General features: G+C 50.9%; 2 protein-coding genes and 1 long non-coding RNA gene across 3 annotated transcripts; 1 reads left to right on the forward strand and 2 right to left on the reverse strand.

Moving 5' to 3' along the window:
* The first annotated feature begins 39 nt into the window (after positions 1-39).
* NAA38 (N-alpha-acetyltransferase 38, NatC auxiliary subunit) lies at positions 40-4666 on the forward strand. The gene is made up of 3 exons (XM_081168269.1): positions 40-196; positions 2906-3089; positions 4250-4666. Exons 1-3 carry the CDS (start codon positions 116-118, stop codon positions 4360-4362), a joined length of 378 nt encoding a protein of 125 aa, XP_081024395.1. The 5' UTR covers positions 40-115; the 3' UTR covers positions 4363-4666.
* A 4661-nt stretch (positions 4667-9327) lies between these two features.
* Positions 9328-10513, reverse strand: LOC308572302. Its single transcript, XR_014001689.1, has 2 exons — positions 10232-10513; positions 9328-9960 (listed from the first exon to the last, which is right to left on the reverse strand). It is a non-coding gene; the product is annotated as an uncharacterized lncRNA (long non-coding RNA).
* Positions 10514-10555: 42 nt separating this feature from the next.
* Positions 10556-15883, reverse strand: TMEM88 (transmembrane protein 88). The gene is made up of 2 exons (XM_081168230.1): positions 15426-15883; positions 10556-10840 (listed from the first exon to the last, which is right to left on the reverse strand). The coding sequence occupies exons 1-2, from the start codon at positions 15783-15785 to the stop codon at positions 10574-10576; spliced, it is 627 nt and encodes a 208-aa protein (XP_081024356.1). The 5' UTR covers positions 15786-15883; the 3' UTR covers positions 10556-10573.
* Between the last annotated feature and the right edge of the window lie 204 nt (positions 15884-16087).

The raw sequence follows: 16087 nt of genomic DNA on the forward strand, positions 1-16087 counted from the left end.
AGAGGATGGACGCAAGGCGTGGGGAGCGCGCGCAGAGCCTGCTGGGAACCGAGGGGGCGGGGAAGCCGAGCGGCCTGCTGGGAGTTGTAGTCCCTCTGCCGGCGGGAGGGTCAAGATGGCGGCCACTGCCCTTCCAGAGCCGTTGCAGCAGCAGAGGGGAGAGGAGAATGGCTGCGGAAACAGTCCCAGTCCTGGGGTGAGGAGCCCGGGGGGGAGGCCTACAGATGTGAGAAAGGGGGAGGACATAACGGGGTGGGGTGCTCAAGTAGGGGAGGAGAAGGAGGTACCCTGGGGATAGAGAGGGTAAGTACATTGGATGGGAAATGGGAGTAATTGGGAGTGGGGGCATAATAAGACACCCCCAAAAACAAATTTAGGCTGGAAGGGCCTAGTATGGTGTGGTGGTTACGTGGTTGTATTGTGGGGGGGGCCCCTCACTAGTGGCCTTATTTATGTACAAATACATACCTCAGGTTACATACATACATTTGTTATGTACAAATACATACCTCAGGTTACATACATACATTTGTTATGTACAAATACATACCTCAGGTTACATACGCTTCAGGTTACAGACTCCGCTAACCCAGAAATAGTGCTTCAGGTTAAGAACTTTGCTTCAGGATGAGAACAGAAATTGTGCGGCGGCAGCGGGAGGCCCCATCAGCTAAAGTGGTGCTTCAGGTTAAGAACAGTTTCAGGTTAAGAACGGACCTCCGGAACGAATTAAGTACTTAACCCGAAGTACCACTGTATGTATTTCATCGCAATTTTATGCCACATTTTCCTCCATGCAGCTCAAGGTCCACCTTGCGGGTCAGGTGCTGCCTCTCGGCTGGCCTTACCTCTCAAGGCTCTTGTGGGGATTAAATGAAGAGTGGGTCAGGCAGGAGCAGCAGCGTATGTGCCCCCTTTGGAGGAAAGGCAGGGTTAAAATTGTAACAAACAAATAAAAAGTAAAGTGGGGGGGGGGGGAGAGGCCACTGGTTACCTACAGGGTGGGTCGGGGTGGAAGGATAATATGTATTTATTATGAGTGGCTCTTGTGTTCGAATCTTGCTTCCTGATTTCCTTCTGCGGCACCTGGTTGAGAACAGGGTGCTGGATTAGATAGGCCACTGGCCTGATCCAGCGTTTTCTCCTTATGTCCTTATGAATGTGGGTAGCCTTTGTTGGCTTGAACATTGGCCCCGCCGGCTGCTCACGCAGAGATTTCCTGTTCTAGAGTGAACCCTTTTTTGGTTTTCATCAGTACCCTCTCAACTGTTTTGTAAATCTTTTATGGTTGGATTTGGAGAAGATGCCCTCTTTCCTACGCTGTAACGAATCCTATTGACTGTGAATAGTGAAAGGAACTTATAATAAAATATTATTGGTTGGCAACTTATCCACGAAAGAACCATCTCCATCAAACACTAGATAGAGCGAACAGGTTAAGGCTCTACATAAATTGCTGTGTGTGTGTTTTGTAGGGTGTTGGCATATAAAATAAGCAACTTGTGTGTTGTTCACAGGAGTGAACATGACACCTGTTTCATGAAAATTCTAACACCACCTCTATCACTTCTCAGCTGAGTTACCATTCTAGGTAATTGGGAAAATATTAACGCACTTGACTGTCAGTGATGTAAGGGGAGAAGAAGGAAATGGTAATGTAATAACATTAGGAAGAACTTCCTGACAGTAAGAGCTGTTCGACAGTGGAATTTGCTGCCAAGGAGTGTGGTGGAGTCTCCTCCTTTGGAGGTCTTTAAGCAGAGGCTTGACAACCATATGTCAGGAGTGCTCTGATGGTGTTTCCTGCTTGGCAGGGGGCTGGACTCGATGGCCCTTGTGGTCTCTTCCAACTCTATGATTCTATGAATAATAATAATAATCCAGCTTTCTCTCCCAGACCTGGACTCAAGGAAGCTTACAAAAATTAAGACCACAAGGATAAAATATGAAAAGCTGGAAACAACGACAGTATTTTAAAAGTAATTAAACAATAATAGAATCAAGACCATATTTTAAAAGTTCATTAAAATTTCAGATAGTAAAAACAGCACAGCACTATTAAAAGCTCTTTCCTTAAAAACAGTTCCCAAAAAGCCTTTTGGAATAAAACGATCTTCACGTAGCGAAGAGGGAGCTGGTCCAGCCTCTCTAGGAAGGGAGCTCCAAAATTTGGAAGCAGCCACTGAAAAGGCCCTCTTATAGCAAATTTAAAAGCCCTGTGTAAATGAACCCCCAGCAGGGGGCATAAACAGATCCTGAGATATTAAAAACCCACCGCCACAAATTTGCATTCTAGAGCCTCCCCAAGAGAGACTTCCCCAAGCATTGCCCATATGCCACCATGAGGACTAGAGGCTTGGTGTCTCTCTCTGGAAAGCGAAAAAGCAGGACCTGGGAGTGGGAGGGAAAGATACCCTAGTGCATTTCTTCCTACAAAGTATTATGGAAAGTCCGAGACCAGGGAGAAGAGATAATGAAAGAAGACTGGAAGAAATTTAAAGACTATTTACAGAAATATTGTAAAATTAATGAATGCTAGAAGGATGTTGGATAGAAACTAAGGGGTTTCCAGCTGTAATGCTTTAGGAGATACGAAATAAAAGGTTTACAAATGGGTAAAAGCTTAATGGTAAGGATTTGCTGAACTAACAAATTGAAGTGGAATACAAAGAAGGGAGGTATGAGGAGGTCTGGGGAAATAAGCGTAAGGAAGATATGTTATGGAAAATTACCTGTTTTTTAACTGTTTTTATGTTGTATTTTATATTATGTTTCTTTTTATTTTTCATTTTCATTGTTATATTCTTAAAAAACTTTAATAAATATCCTTTAAAAAACAACAACAAAGTATTATGGAAAGATCCCTCTGGCCTGCGAAGACTAACCCTTTGAACGTTTCTGCCAGGACTCTGGTGAGGAAAAAGCTGACACGCCATACCTGCAGGCCCGCCGGAAGCTGGAGAACCTCCTCAACAAGAGCATGCGTATCCGAATGACGGACGGGCGGACCCTGGTGGGCTGCTTCCTGTGCACCGACCGAGACTGCAACGTGATCCTTGGCTCCGCCCAGGAGTACCTCAAGCCCACAGGTTAGTTCTCACCTGGGGTCTCCACCATCGTTCCACCAGCTTTCTTTCTTTATTCATTTCCTGTTGAATGCTTTCCACGTGTTTTTGCTTGTAAGCCAATTGTGGCTATTGAGGAAAAACTCATGCAATAGCAGAGTGAAACAGAGAAAAAGATTTAAGTACTAATAGCGAAGAATTAGGTTGGGGGGCAGGAGAGGGTTGGTGGGGCTTAGCAACTCTCCAGGCAAGACAGAATTTCAAGGGGGCTTCTTGAGGAGGGATAAATAGGTACCGCACCGGCGGGAAGGTAAACGGCGTTTCTGTGCACTGCTCTGGTTCGCCAGAAGCGGCTTAGTTATGCTGGCCACATGACCCGGAAGCTGTACGCCGGCTCCCTCGGCCAATAAAGCGAGATGAGCACCGCAGCCCCAGAGTCGGCCACGACGACCTAACGGTCAGGGGTCCCTTTACCTTTACCTCTCTTGAAGAGGAGAGGGGCATGTGCCTGGGGGACGGAAGCCCCTGTGTACTTTGGAGAGAGCCTTTAAGTGCCCGGAAGATGAGGACAGTCTTTGCCAACCTGGGGCCCTCTAGGACAGTGTTTCCCAACCTTTTTTGGGCAAAGGCACACTTGTTTGATGAAAAAGATCTCGAGGCACACCACCATTACAGCCCCGTGACGTCAGCGCGCAGCGTCACGCCGGGAGGGACGCACAAAAGTGTAAGTTTCAAATTTTTTCCCTCCCCCTTGCCGGGGAACCTCCAAGCTTTGGGGGTGGGGGGGGAGGAGGCAGCAAAGCGAGGCAGGAAGGAGAGCGCGGCTTGGCTGGGTGAGCTTTGGCAGGGGCAGGGAATGAGAGCCGCGAGGCGGGCGCTGCGGACGGAGGCGCTGCCCGCCGAGCTCGCAGGCAGCCAGGCAGGCAGATGGCGAGAGCCCCGCGCTGGGTGGCCTCTCCTCGCCGCCGCCGCCCCGCCTCTCGCCGGCCGACTCGCCCGCCTCCCTCCAGGCAACATCTCGGAACAGTGGTTGGGAAACACTGCTCTAGGCGCTTGGAACTTCAACTCCCGTCGGTGCCAGCCAGCACCTTGCGAGCTGTGGCCCCAAGCCTCTGGAAGGCCCAAGGCTGGATTAGGAGCAGATGGGACCCTCCTTCTCACCCTCTCCCTCCTTTGCTCTGCAGACTCCTTCTCCGCCGGAGAGCCCAGAGTCTTGGGTCTGGCCATGGTTCCAGGACATCACATTGTCTCCATCGAGGTGGAGCTGGAGAGCCTGGCCTCCTTGCAGTACCTCTGATCCACCACCAGAGGGCAGCAGGCCCCCAACGTTTGACCGAACTTTTTTTTGGGGGGGGGGAGGAAATGCGGGGAAGGGACACAGGTCCCAGTTTGCTGCAGGGCAAGAGACGTTTCTCCTCCCTTCCCGGCTAGACCCAGGTTTTCGCCGTTGCCAGGGAATGAAGCTTTCCTGGCAAAGCTGGACTGGACCAGTGCATGCACTGTGAAACAGGACACCCCCCCCCCATCTCCAGGACTTGAAAAGGGGGTGGACTTAATGTTTGCGTTTGTCAAATGTTTGTTCAATCTGGAAAAGAATCCCATTTGCTGTTCTGAATTATTGTGGGTTTGTTTTCTTGTAACGCTTGGACCTCGTGTGGGCCATGGACAGACCTTGGGCTGCTGCCTTTGTGGCCTGCTGAATCCTGGGGAGTTCTGTTTGGTCATCCCCACTGATGAAGATGATGGTGGATTTATTTATTACCCTCCCCCTAAGGTCCCCGGTATCAGCTGGCTGGCAGGTTCAGATGCTTTAGTTGAGATTCCTGCAATGCAGAGGGTCTCTTCCAACTCTACAGTTCTCTGATTTGCAGTGTGGGAGCAGGGGGAGAGATCTAAACAGCACAGGAACAGATACCCATCACATATTTCCATCTCAATATGGAGAACTAGCAGAGGCTCCAATGAGATTTCAAAATACAGCTAAAAACAGCAGCTTACATTCAGTGCCTCTGCAGCTGGCTAGATCTGGGGTTTCACCACCACCATTTTCCCTTTGAAAGCAAAAGCACAGAACTCACCAGTGTAGTGAACAGCAGGGGCAAAGCCCAATCCCAAAATGGCAATAAATATAACATTAAATTTTACAAAGAACTCCCTAGGAAAAATGCATTTCAGTTGCTATAAGCTCATTTTCAAGAGGGCTGTAGAATAATAGCAGCTCCGCTTATTTCTTTGTTGTTGTTGGTTTTAAAAACACCACCTGAACAAGAAAAAAATACCTTTTGTAACTTGCATGACTTATTTGCAAGATTCTGCCTTTGTTAGATGAAGACGCCAGGGCGGTAGAGCACTGAATCCACTAGCCCTTGGGAACTGAACTCCGCCATCAGCTTCTCTTATGTATTCCCCACCCCACACGCCGCCAATATTCTTTCAGACCACAAGGGCTGGAAACAGGAATGGCGCCGTCGCTGCAGGTGGAGCCCAGCCCTCGAGACCGCCTTCGTTTGTGGGGTGCACTGCAGAACCCATTCTGCTGCCCTGCTGGCAACAAGGGCGTTTAATTTACCAGCTAGATCTGAAAAGGTGCCATTTTGATCTCAGCGGCTGACATTTTTTAATAGGGAAAGCCTTTGCCACCAGTTCCCTGGGAAGAAGCAGCAGGATTTGCTCCCAAGCTGACCCATGCGGCTGTTCCATCAGCTGCAAAGCAGTGCAGGAAACGGTATCTATAGATAGACCGGGGTCTTGTCTTCTTTGGCTCCTCTTTGCTCCCACATCACAATGGGGAGCTTGTACACGCCAGCAGCCGTGTTATCTTATCCGAGGTTCCTTCCTCCCCAGAACGCAGAGTTTCCATAAGAGACTCTTGGCGCCCGGGGCTGACTCCACTCTTCCTTATCCTGTTCTGGAACAGGATATTCCCCTCTCCAGCCCCACGGCAAGAGTGATAACCTTTTCGCAGGTTGTCTATGTCCCTCTGGTAGCTGCGCAACAGGCCGAAGTTCAGCCAGGGCAGTTTCCCCTCCCTGCCAGGGAAAGCTTCACTTGTTGGGATTTCTGTCTCGTGGCACAGGTGCTTTGGCAGATAATAAGGTGTTTGTGACCAAGGTTACGCTGTCCTAGGGGTGTGCCTGTGTTCCTGTAGCCGCTGCAGTTCAGCCTTTTCGGCGAGCAAACACTTTTTGCAGCCATTATCCATCAATAAGTTGCAATTAATGTCATTTTATGGAGGCTGGGGGGGGGGGGAACAATTGTCCCAGAGGTACCATCTCAGCTGAACCCAGGTTACCATAATTCAAAGTCCACCACCCTGGTCTCAGCTCCACGGAATGGATGCCCGTGGGTTAAAACAGGCATGAGTGGGAAAGCCCAATTTCAACCTTCATTCTATACGGAAGGAAGCGAGCGATCTCGTGAGGACTGCAACACCCATCCTTCCTGACTGTTGGCCTTGCTGGCTCGAAGTGTGTGGAGTCTCAATGACATCGGAGTGCCACTGGTTACTCCGTCCCTGCTGAAATGGCCTAGGTGACCTGATGCAAATGTAAACATTGGCACCCGTCTGCCTTGAGAGAGAATGGAGTGCGCCACCAGGGGTGAAATCAAACTGCCTCACCAGCAGCACTGAAAGGACTTCCTTGGGCACAAGGCAGCATCCAGCTGCCATCCCACAGGCAGCATAGGTTTAGGATCAAGAGTATTCCTTCTCCTAGATGAGCCCCATCTGCTCCTCACTTCCCTCTGCAGCAGGTGCAGAAGCCACCAGAGCCTGCCTGCAGAGGAAGTCCATAACTCCCTGAGAGTTTGAGACCCATCGGCTCCCCTCACCTGGTTTAGCCGGCCAGTGGAAGCCGTTCACAGGGTGCAGCCGCTGTCACACGCTGAGAGCTTCTAGGAGCCACAGGTAAGAGCTGAGTGCAGGGTGGGGACCAGAGGTGGACAGACCACCCCAGAAGGAGCAGGACATGTCCCCCGCCAGAAGTACCCCTAACAGCTCTTCCCCTAAATGCAATAAATAAATAAAGCAGGAATGGGAACCAGGTGTTGCTGGACTCCAAAATCCCACCAGGCCAAGCCTGCATGGCCAGCCGTCAGGGTTGATGATGGGAACAGGAACCCTACAACAGACACGTCTTATGGATATTAGCAGTCGTGGAGGAAAAGCGTGGGTAGATTTCAGGCTTGCAGGATTTACCTTGTGTATTTTTAGGGAGGTGGGGTTGTCATCACCAAAGCTCACTGTTCAAAGCTAGGTACAGAGTGGTGTCTTTTGATGGAGTCGGCTTTTTCCCGACTGAAGTGCAGAGTGTTTGAGGACCGGGACATTCGCAGGGAAACCAAAATGCTTGTTTACAAAGCTATTGTATTACCAACCTTGGACCACTTATATTGGACCACCATCTCCAACTCCTCGAATGATTCCATCAATTGTGTCTCCGAAAAATTTTACACATCACTTGGGTAGACAGGCAAACTAATATCAGTGTACTGAAAGAAGCAAAGATCAGCAGTGTTGAAGCAACAATTCTTCAACATCAACTTCGTTGGACTGGTCATGTTATGCAGATGCCTGATTATTGTCTTCCAAAGCAGCTACAGTGGTACCTCGGGTTACAGACGCTTCAGGTTACAGACGCTTCAGGTTACAGACGCTTCAGGTTACAGACTCTACTAACCCAGAAATAGTACCTTGGGTTAAGAACTTTGCTTCAGGATGAGAACAGAAATTGTGTGGCAGCGGCCCCATTAGCTAAAGTGGTACCTCAGGTTAAGAACAGTTTCAGGTTAAGAACGGATCTCCGGGACGAATTAAGTTCTTAAGCTGAGGTACCACTGTACTCTATTCCGAACTTAAAAATGAAAAGCATAATGCTGGTGGTCAACAAAAGAGGTTTAAAGACTGTCTCAAGGCAAATCTAAAAAAAATATAGTATAAACACTGACAACTGGGAAACACTGGCCTGCGAGCTCTCCAGTTGGAGAACAGCCTTTACCAAAGGTGTCATGGGCTTTGAAGACACTCAAACTCAGGACGCAAGGGAGAAACATGCTAGGAGGAAGGCATGCTTGGCAAATCCACACCGTAATCGGCTCCCACCCGGAAACCAATGTCCCCACTGTGGAAGGATGTGTGGGTCCAGAATTGGCTTCCACAGTCACTTATGGACTCATTGTTAAAACCATGTTTGTGGAAGACAATCTTACTCGGCTACGAGTGACCGCCAAAGAAGAAAGAAGACATGGGACAGTGTAAGAATTTGCCCAATCCTCTTTCAAAGCCATCTATGTTGGGGGCGGGGGGAATCTGTTCTCTAAACTAAAAAGTCCCCCAAGATGCCTATGTTCTCTCATTTCAATTCGCAACTTGCCAGAAGAAAAAAGTGGGCAAGCAGGGGAACAGGGCTGGGGTTTCTCTCTCGTTCTGTTGGTGAGGAGGGGGATCCCTGAGCAAAACGGCGCTTGGCTAAGCCTGTGACTTAAGGCGCTGCAAATGCAAGTGTGATGCAAAGGTCCGTTTCTGCCGTGATACGGTTCAACGGCCTCTTCCTACACCTTGTGTACTGGGTGTGAGTTCCCCGAAAGAAAAATGGCTCATGCAAACTGCTCGTCCTTTCCAGTATTTTTCGCTCTATGGGACGCACTTTTTCCCCTCCAAAAATTAAGGGGAAATGTGTGTGCGTCCTGTGGAGCGAATGCAGGCTCCTTGGCTTCAGCGATAGCAACGCAAAGCCTCCAAAGCGCAGAGGGAGCGCTCCCTCCACGCTCCGGAGGCTACGCGTTGCTTTTGCTGAAGCCTGGAGAGCGAGAGGGGTCGGTGCGCCTGAAGCCTTTGGAGCACAGCGGGAACTCACGCTGCGCTCCGAAGGCTTCGGGTTGCTTTTGCTGAAGCCGGGAGAGCAAGACTCTTGATTTTTCTTGACCCCCCCCCCTATAAATTAGGTGCGCCTTATGGTCCGGTGCGCCTTATGGAGCGAAAAATACGGTAGTTGACAGCCCCATGTCTGAAAGCACAAATGTAGATTTAGCCATCAAGGAATTTCAGCTGCAATTAATATCCTTACCTAAATCTACATCATGAACCTGGTTAGATGGGGGGAGGGAATATGGCCATATCCCGAGCTCCTTCAGAACAAGTCATTTTCTATGAGTTGACTACCCCTCCACACAGTGAATTTGCCCCCAGCCCCACCCACCATCCAAGTGCAAGGAAAGTTAGAGCCCCCGCCCAGCCATAATAATAAACGCAACCACTCAAAGCTTCGTATCAAAGTTGTAGTCTGCATATTGACAAAACCGTACAAAGGAGTTTCGTCCGAATAATCCCCGCCCGCGATAAATGTGTCGCTTGAACAGCGTGCTTATATGTAACTTGGCAAGAGCTCAAGGCGGCTGCGGCTTAGTGTGCGTGCGAGGAAGAGGGCAGTAGGACCCCTAACCTTTCTGGAACTCGTATCCTGATACTGCTGCAAAAATTATCCCCGGGGACATCTACAGGCTTCCATCTTCACCCGCTTGTCCAACCACAGAAATCCAAAGGCAAACATGTCCCAGGTAGCAGAGAGTTCCATGGGTTAAAGAAACTACTTGCTAGAGCTATTCTTGCCTCTTCCCACCCACCCCTTTTTGTAGGAGAACCCTTTCATACATAGAAAGGGCTAATTCCTTACTTTTTAAAATGCAAAGTTTTGCTTGTGGAGCAATTCCCGCTCTGTAGTAAACTGTAATGGGTCTTCAACTCTCCAGCAGCCTTGTTTGTGTGAACTGAAGGGCAGCTGAGGGGAGAAGCGAGACTGAAGACCCCCACTCTGCCCTAGCACACCGTCGCAAAGTCCTTCACCTCCAGGGTGAATTGTCAGTTTTTCCTCGTCAGCAGCTGGAGAGATTACAAATTCTCTGCGGGTGTGTTTAGGGCTTTTAATACTGGAAGCCGCTGGGAAATGAGGGTCTGCGTCCATCTTTCCTTATGAGCCAAAGTTTTTCTGTGCAGGGTCGTTCCCGTTCTTTGGAGGCAAGCGGGGAGACGGCTGCTGTTGGCCTCACCTCCCGCTTCCTGGCTTCTCACTGGCATCTGGGTGGCCGCTGTGAGAACGAGATAGACTTCCTTAGGCCTGATCCACCTACAGAGCTCTGCTTATGTTCTGATGAAGGCTAGACACTGGGACTGATGCTGAAATTGGCTGTCTCCCTTTCCTTAGAATCACAGAACCACAGAGTTGAAAAGGGACCCGCAAGAGTCCCCTACATCCCGCTGCAATTCAGGAACGACAGCCTTGCCTCTGATGGGATTTTGCGCCTCTCCCTTTGCAACAGTCCTGTGCTCGGTGAGAGCCTGACGCCCCATTGCACATCTCACTGCGGCGACGTATCCCACTCTTGCTGCCAGGCTGAGACAAGTACATTCCCTCAAGCTTGCGCGTCCGGGTCTTGCTGCTGTTGTTCTGTGCCCTCCCTCCCTCCCTAACCCACCCCACCCACTCCCAGTCCCAAACCGCCCCCCTCCCTCCTCAAACCCAGACTTTCTCCACTGGCTCGAAATCCTGGCTGCAGCAGCACCCGGAGCTGTGGTAATGGGACGCGGGCAGGTTCTTGTAGACAGCCTTGCTGTAGGGGACGAGGCAGTAGCCCAGCTGGAGCCTGCGGGCCAGGCGGCAGTAGGCAGCCAGTGCCAAGACCAGGAGGGGCACCAGGAGGGTGAAGCCCACCACCAGGAGCGCCACGGAGGAGGCGTCGTTCAGGTGGGCCGTGCAGTAGGGCTCCTGGGTGTGTAAGAACTGCAGGGAGAGAGGGAGAGAAAGCCATGTTAGGGGTCAGAGGCCATCAGAAGAAGCTTGCTGAATCCGGCCTGCGGCCGATCTGGTCAGCACATAGCTGTCAACCGTCCCTTATTTGGCAGGAAACTCCCTTATCCCAGCGCCATGTCCCGCTGCTGTCCCTTATTGATGATGTCCCTTAAATTTCCCAGGTTTCATGCTCCCCCGGCTCAGGAGGGAAGCAGCGGCTTGGGATCCTCCTCCGCACGTGCGCGAGCGCGCACTGGCGCCGTTGTCCTGGCGCGAGGAGTTCCATCAGCCCTTCCCAGCCGGGGGGGGGGGGAGAGAGACTCTTGCCCACGCCGCCCGCGAGCCCGGAGGTGGCAGCGGTGGTGGCAGCCTGAGGGAGGAGGAAGAGGGGATGGGGAGGGACACAGAAGGGCGGAGCCTCAGCGGCTGCCGCGGTGCCGAAACCACCTCATGCCGGATTGACAGCATCTGTCAATCCTACCAATGCATGTAACTCTTTACAATAGCATGGAATTGGCAGAAATGACTGGCAGAATCCGAGACCAGGGAGAAGAGTTGGTGAAAGAAGACTGGAAGAAATTCAAAGACTACTTACAGAAACATTGTAAAATTAATGAATGTTAGAAGGATGTTGGATAGAAACTAAGTGGTTTCCAGCTGTAATGTTTTAAGAGATATGAAAAAAAAGGTTTCACAAATAGGTAAAAGTTTAATGGTAAGGATTTGCTGAACTAACAAATGGAACTGGAATACAAAGAAGGGAGGTATGAGGAGGTCCGAGGAAATAAGTGTATGGAAGTTATGTTATTGAAAATTAATGTGTGTTTTTAACTGTTTTTTATTTTGTATGTTTATTTTTCTTTTTTTGTTATATCTTAAAAACTTTTAATAAATATCTTTTTTTTAAAGAAACTCTTTACAATAGCAAAATCCCTTATTTTAGCTGCTGATCCCTTATTTTCGAGGCTGCTGGTCCCTTATTTTCAAATCTGTAAGTTGACAGCTATGGGTCTGCAGCCTGTTCTCACAGCAGCTGACCGGATGCTTGTGGCAAAACTTCGACAGGACCTGAAAACAAGAGCATTCTCTCCGTCCTGCGGTCCAGCGTGTGGACATGCTTGATGAAGGTGGTTCCTTCCTGGTCACGAACTCCGTAACGCAGATCAGTTGCCAACCAAGGGTGCTGTGGCGCAAGTAAAAGGGGGCATCTCTTCCCAATCTGGCCGTAAAAGCCAGATAAGGCTGGAGGAAAGGGGTGAAAGGGGCGTCATAAAACGAAGACCTTGCATGAACAAGCTGGGAGGGCCACTGTTCACGCCAACCCACGCTGCCCACGTTTGCAGGATCAGGCCAAAGGCCCGTCTCGTCCAGCGTCCTGATCTCACGGTGGCCAACTAGATCCCCCCAAGAAGCCTGGAGGAGGATGGCAAGGGGGCAGAGACGAGGGAAAGGGAGCTGGCTTCTTTCTGAACAACCAGCTCCTCCCCAAATTTCAGGGTGGGCGCCAGAGACCCACACATCCATGCCTGGAATGTGCATCTCGACCCCCACAAGGTTATCAAAGGCCCTGACCCTGGCATCTGGTTTTTGTCATGGCAAACAGAGTGGGAAGTCTGGACCCAGAGCCCCACTGAATCCTCTCCTCCCTCCCTATTGATCACTTCTTTCACTTTGGGGTGTGTTTGTGTGATTGCTGAGCTCACCCACCACTGCCCATGTTTACAAGCTGCTGTACCTGAAATATTGCACCAGCTGGAGAGTTAGACTGCTCTCCTGGTCACACTCTGCTCCCCGTGTGGGCCAGTTCGGCCATGCAAGCACCTCCCGGCCGAGGCGGGCAGCAGAGCGAGGTGGTAGAGTCCCGAGGTGGCAGTGGCTGGGCTGTACCACCTCAGGGGGCAAGCGAAGCAATCGAATTTATAAAAACGCTTTTCAAGCCGAAAACAAGCTAAGCATGACTGGCTGAGATCCTTTTTACACCGAGGTGCTAGATGTTTTTAATGGGGGGGGGAGTTTTAATTGAGTTTCCTCTCTCCCCCCACCCCCCATGAAGGAACTTTTAAGCCAGGGGTCAGCAAACTTTTTCAGCAGGGGGCCGGTCCACTGTCCCTCAGACCTTGTGGGGAGCCGGACTATATTTTGGGGAAAAAATAAGAATGAACGAATTCCTATTCCCCACAAATAACCCAGAGATGCATTTTAAATAAAAGCACACATTCTACTCATGTAAAAACACTCTGATTCCCAGGCCGTCCGCAGGCCAGATTGAGAAGGTGATTGGGCCAGATCCGGCCCCCAGGCCTTAGTTTACCTACCCATGTTTTAAGCTGGTACATGGCCCCCCTTGCCAGCTCAAGTGGTACAGTCCCACTCTGAAACCACCTCCTTTTGCTGAATGTGAATTACAAAAGTCTGAGAGCACGAAGACAGCGTCCTCTGCGGTGGTCACCCTGAGATGGTGGTTGCGCTGGTGTTGTAGGCACTCAAGAACCAGCACAGCCACCCACCCGCCCGCCTGCTCGGGTTCAGCTTGGGCAGGCCACCCGATCTGAGGTAGGGCCGGCTCTGCCATTTGGAGGGGGGGGGCAAGGCAAGCGCTTCGGGCAACTGGGTTATCACGCTACCAACACACTATTATCACGCTGTCCCCATCCAAATAATCCTGGGAACTGTACTTTACGTCTCGCAGAACTTCGATTCCCAGCACCCTTAGCAAACTAGAGTTCCCAGGAACCGTGTGTGTGTGTGTGTGTGTGTAGGATTGTTTGTTTTGTTGCCAGTCCCTTTGGGTTGCAAGATAAAGCGACGAAGCAAATTTAATAAATGATAGCAATGTGTTCTAAATGTGTGCGCACAGCAAATGGTTAAGTTTTTTAATTTACAATTTCCCCCAAGGGAGAAGTCTTTGTTGGACCTTCTGCCTCAAGGGAACTAGAGCGGCTTTGGGGACTACGAAACACCTTGATGTGTGTGTGTGTTGTGAGCGAGGAGCGTTCGTTGCTGCATCTCAGATGTGCCACACATATCTTGGGCAAAAAGGCCATTTCTCCAGGGCAAAAAAATCCTGCAGCGCTGCAAATGAGCAGAGCCACATGACACGTTCCAGGAGACTGGAAAGAGGATATCCCTCTGCAATCTCCCAAAGCCCACCACGAGAGGCTTAATCCGAAAGCATTCCAGTGTTGCTCCCCCCGCCTTCAATGCTCCCTTAGGGAAGACCACCCCAGAGCGCCTGTATCTGCCAGGCCAGTCCTGGGCCGGGTGAGGGAGCGTGGTCCCTGCCTCTGGAAAGGCAGCCCAAATCCCAGGCCTTTTTTTTTTCTTTCCTTCCAGAAATCTAGAAAAGATGCCAGCAAGGACCTTACAAATGTAAAAATAGGGACATCCAGCAGGGATGGTTGGAAGTGGAAGAGGGAATCTCTGCCCCATAAGAGACCGGTTCCTAAATTCAGCTTGGCCACTCTGGCCCACTGACCTCCATGGAGAAGGTTGTGCCTGTGACTGCTGGCAAGTCACCTCTCTCCCCGAGCCTCAGTATTCCCGATCTGTAAAATGGGTCCCTGCGGCAACACACAATCTAGAGAATGGAAAGAAGTTTACCAACAGACTTTGGGCCAGTGGCAAGCCGGGGGAAGAGAACTGAAGCAAAATGGGGAGAAGAGTTGACTGCCAACTCTGGAAGCACGCAGAGCAGAAGTGGGGGGACCTGGAGCCCCCCCAGAGTGCTGGGCTCCACCTCCCATCAGCTCCAGCCAGCGAGGACAGTGGGCAGTGGGTCTATCAGAATTTGGATGCAGCCTTTCTTGAAAAATAATTCTTAGCTAGGATAAAGAAGGTCAAGCCCCTGTTCAGTTTTCGCACAATTCCTACTGCAGGGAGGAGGGAAGTAAAGAGTATTCAGGATGCGGCAAACCCGCTTTGGAGATGCAAAAAGTGTTGCTTTTTCCGCCCGAGGTCATGCAGAGAACATTTTGCCAGGATTTCGCAAGCCCAGGAGCTGGAAACACTGCGGAAAACTACAATCCTTTGCAATTAAGCCCATGCTCTGAAACTTTTAAGTTTGGGGTGGAATTAAGAACAAATGGGCCAAAAGATTACATATCTGGCCTGGAAGTCTCTCTCTCCCCTAGGCCTGATTGGAGGTTGTTTTGGATGTGTGCGAGGAAGAGTACCTCTGAGCTTGTGCAGAGTGCATAAGTCCCGTCCGTCCCCGCCACTGCCACCCAATGCTCCACGGCTGGGCTTGCCCATTGAAAAATATGCTCTGGAATAAACTACAACCCAAATTGAGCCCTGAGAAAGGCATATCTGTCCACACTGGCCTTCACCCCAACCCTGGCAAAAAAAAAGCCCCCACATCTACTACGCAACGCCTCATTCTCTCACCCCCAAAGCATCAAAAGGTCAGGCTATTGTTTCAAAGAGCATTGGGGAGGGTTTACATAGTTTACACCCCAGTTCAGTCCTGCCAACGTCCTCATTTCTGACCCACAGCTCCCCGCTCATCTGCCTGGTCCTGATTCTGTGAGATATCGGTGGGAGGGAGGGGTGCTGTAGTAAAACGAGGACCACCTACCTTGGAATGGCACAGGAACCCGAACCCCAGCAGCACCCCGGCCGGGAGCAGGATCAGCCCAAATATGACCCCCACGAAGAGGACGTTGAGGCCTCCGACCAGCAGGTTCTGGACTGTGACCAGCACGGCACATGCCCAACAGTCCAGAGACCCTCGCAGCTCCAAGGCCCCTTCCCCGCCGTAGGGAGGGGGCGGCAGCGGGGAGACCCCCGCCCCACTCTCGTGTTCCAGGGACCCCGACACGGCTTTCTGCGAGCGACTGTCCAGGCCCATCATCTCAGGCTGCCGGTCCCTAACTCTTGCAACAACCGAGCAGAGACGCTCCTGCCTCGCCGCTTGGCTCCACAAATTATCTGGCATCCTTTATAGGCTTCCCCATCCATCTCCACCCCCTTTCAGCTGCCGGGGCTGGCCTCCACCTCTCCTGGATAATGTAGGAATGCAGACACACACACACACACACACAGCGCAAGTGCCCATCAAACACACCACCTCCCAAACTGGTCCAACCAAGTGATGCTTGGCTTGTTGCACCATTCCCAGAGGGTGGGGGGGGGAAGGGGGTCTCCCTGGGCTCAAATTCCTGGGATGTTTCTCTTTCCAGAGACCCACCCACCCCCATATATGCCTCCCCCTTCGTGGTCCATGCCTGCTAAGTCCCA

The sequence above is a fragment of the Podarcis bocagei genome, assembly GCF_964188305.1.
Source record: "Podarcis bocagei genome assembly, chromosome: 13".
Taxonomy (NCBI): domain Eukaryota; kingdom Metazoa; phylum Chordata; class Lepidosauria; order Squamata; family Lacertidae; genus Podarcis; species Podarcis bocagei.

Coding starts and splice junctions, on each gene's coding strand:
- NAA38 (XM_081168269.1), top strand. CDS start 116: ATGGCGGCCACTGCCCTTCCAGAGCCGTTGCAGCAGCAGAGGGGAGAG. Junction 197..2,905: donor GAAACAGTCCCAGTCCTGGG/GTGAGGAGCCCG, acceptor CGTTTCTGCCAG/GACTCTGGTGAGGAAAAAGC. Junction 3,090..4,249: donor GGAGTACCTCAAGCCCACAG/GTTAGTTCTCAC, acceptor TTTGCTCTGCAG/ACTCCTTCTCCGCCGGAGAG.
- TMEM88 (XM_081168230.1), bottom strand. CDS start 15,785: ATGCCAGATAATTTGTGGAGCCAAGCGGCGAGGCAGGAGCGTCTCTGC. Junction 10,841..15,425: donor GGTTCCTGTGCCATTCCAAG/GTAGGTGGTCCT, acceptor CTCTCCCTGCAG/TTCTTACACACCCAGGAGCC.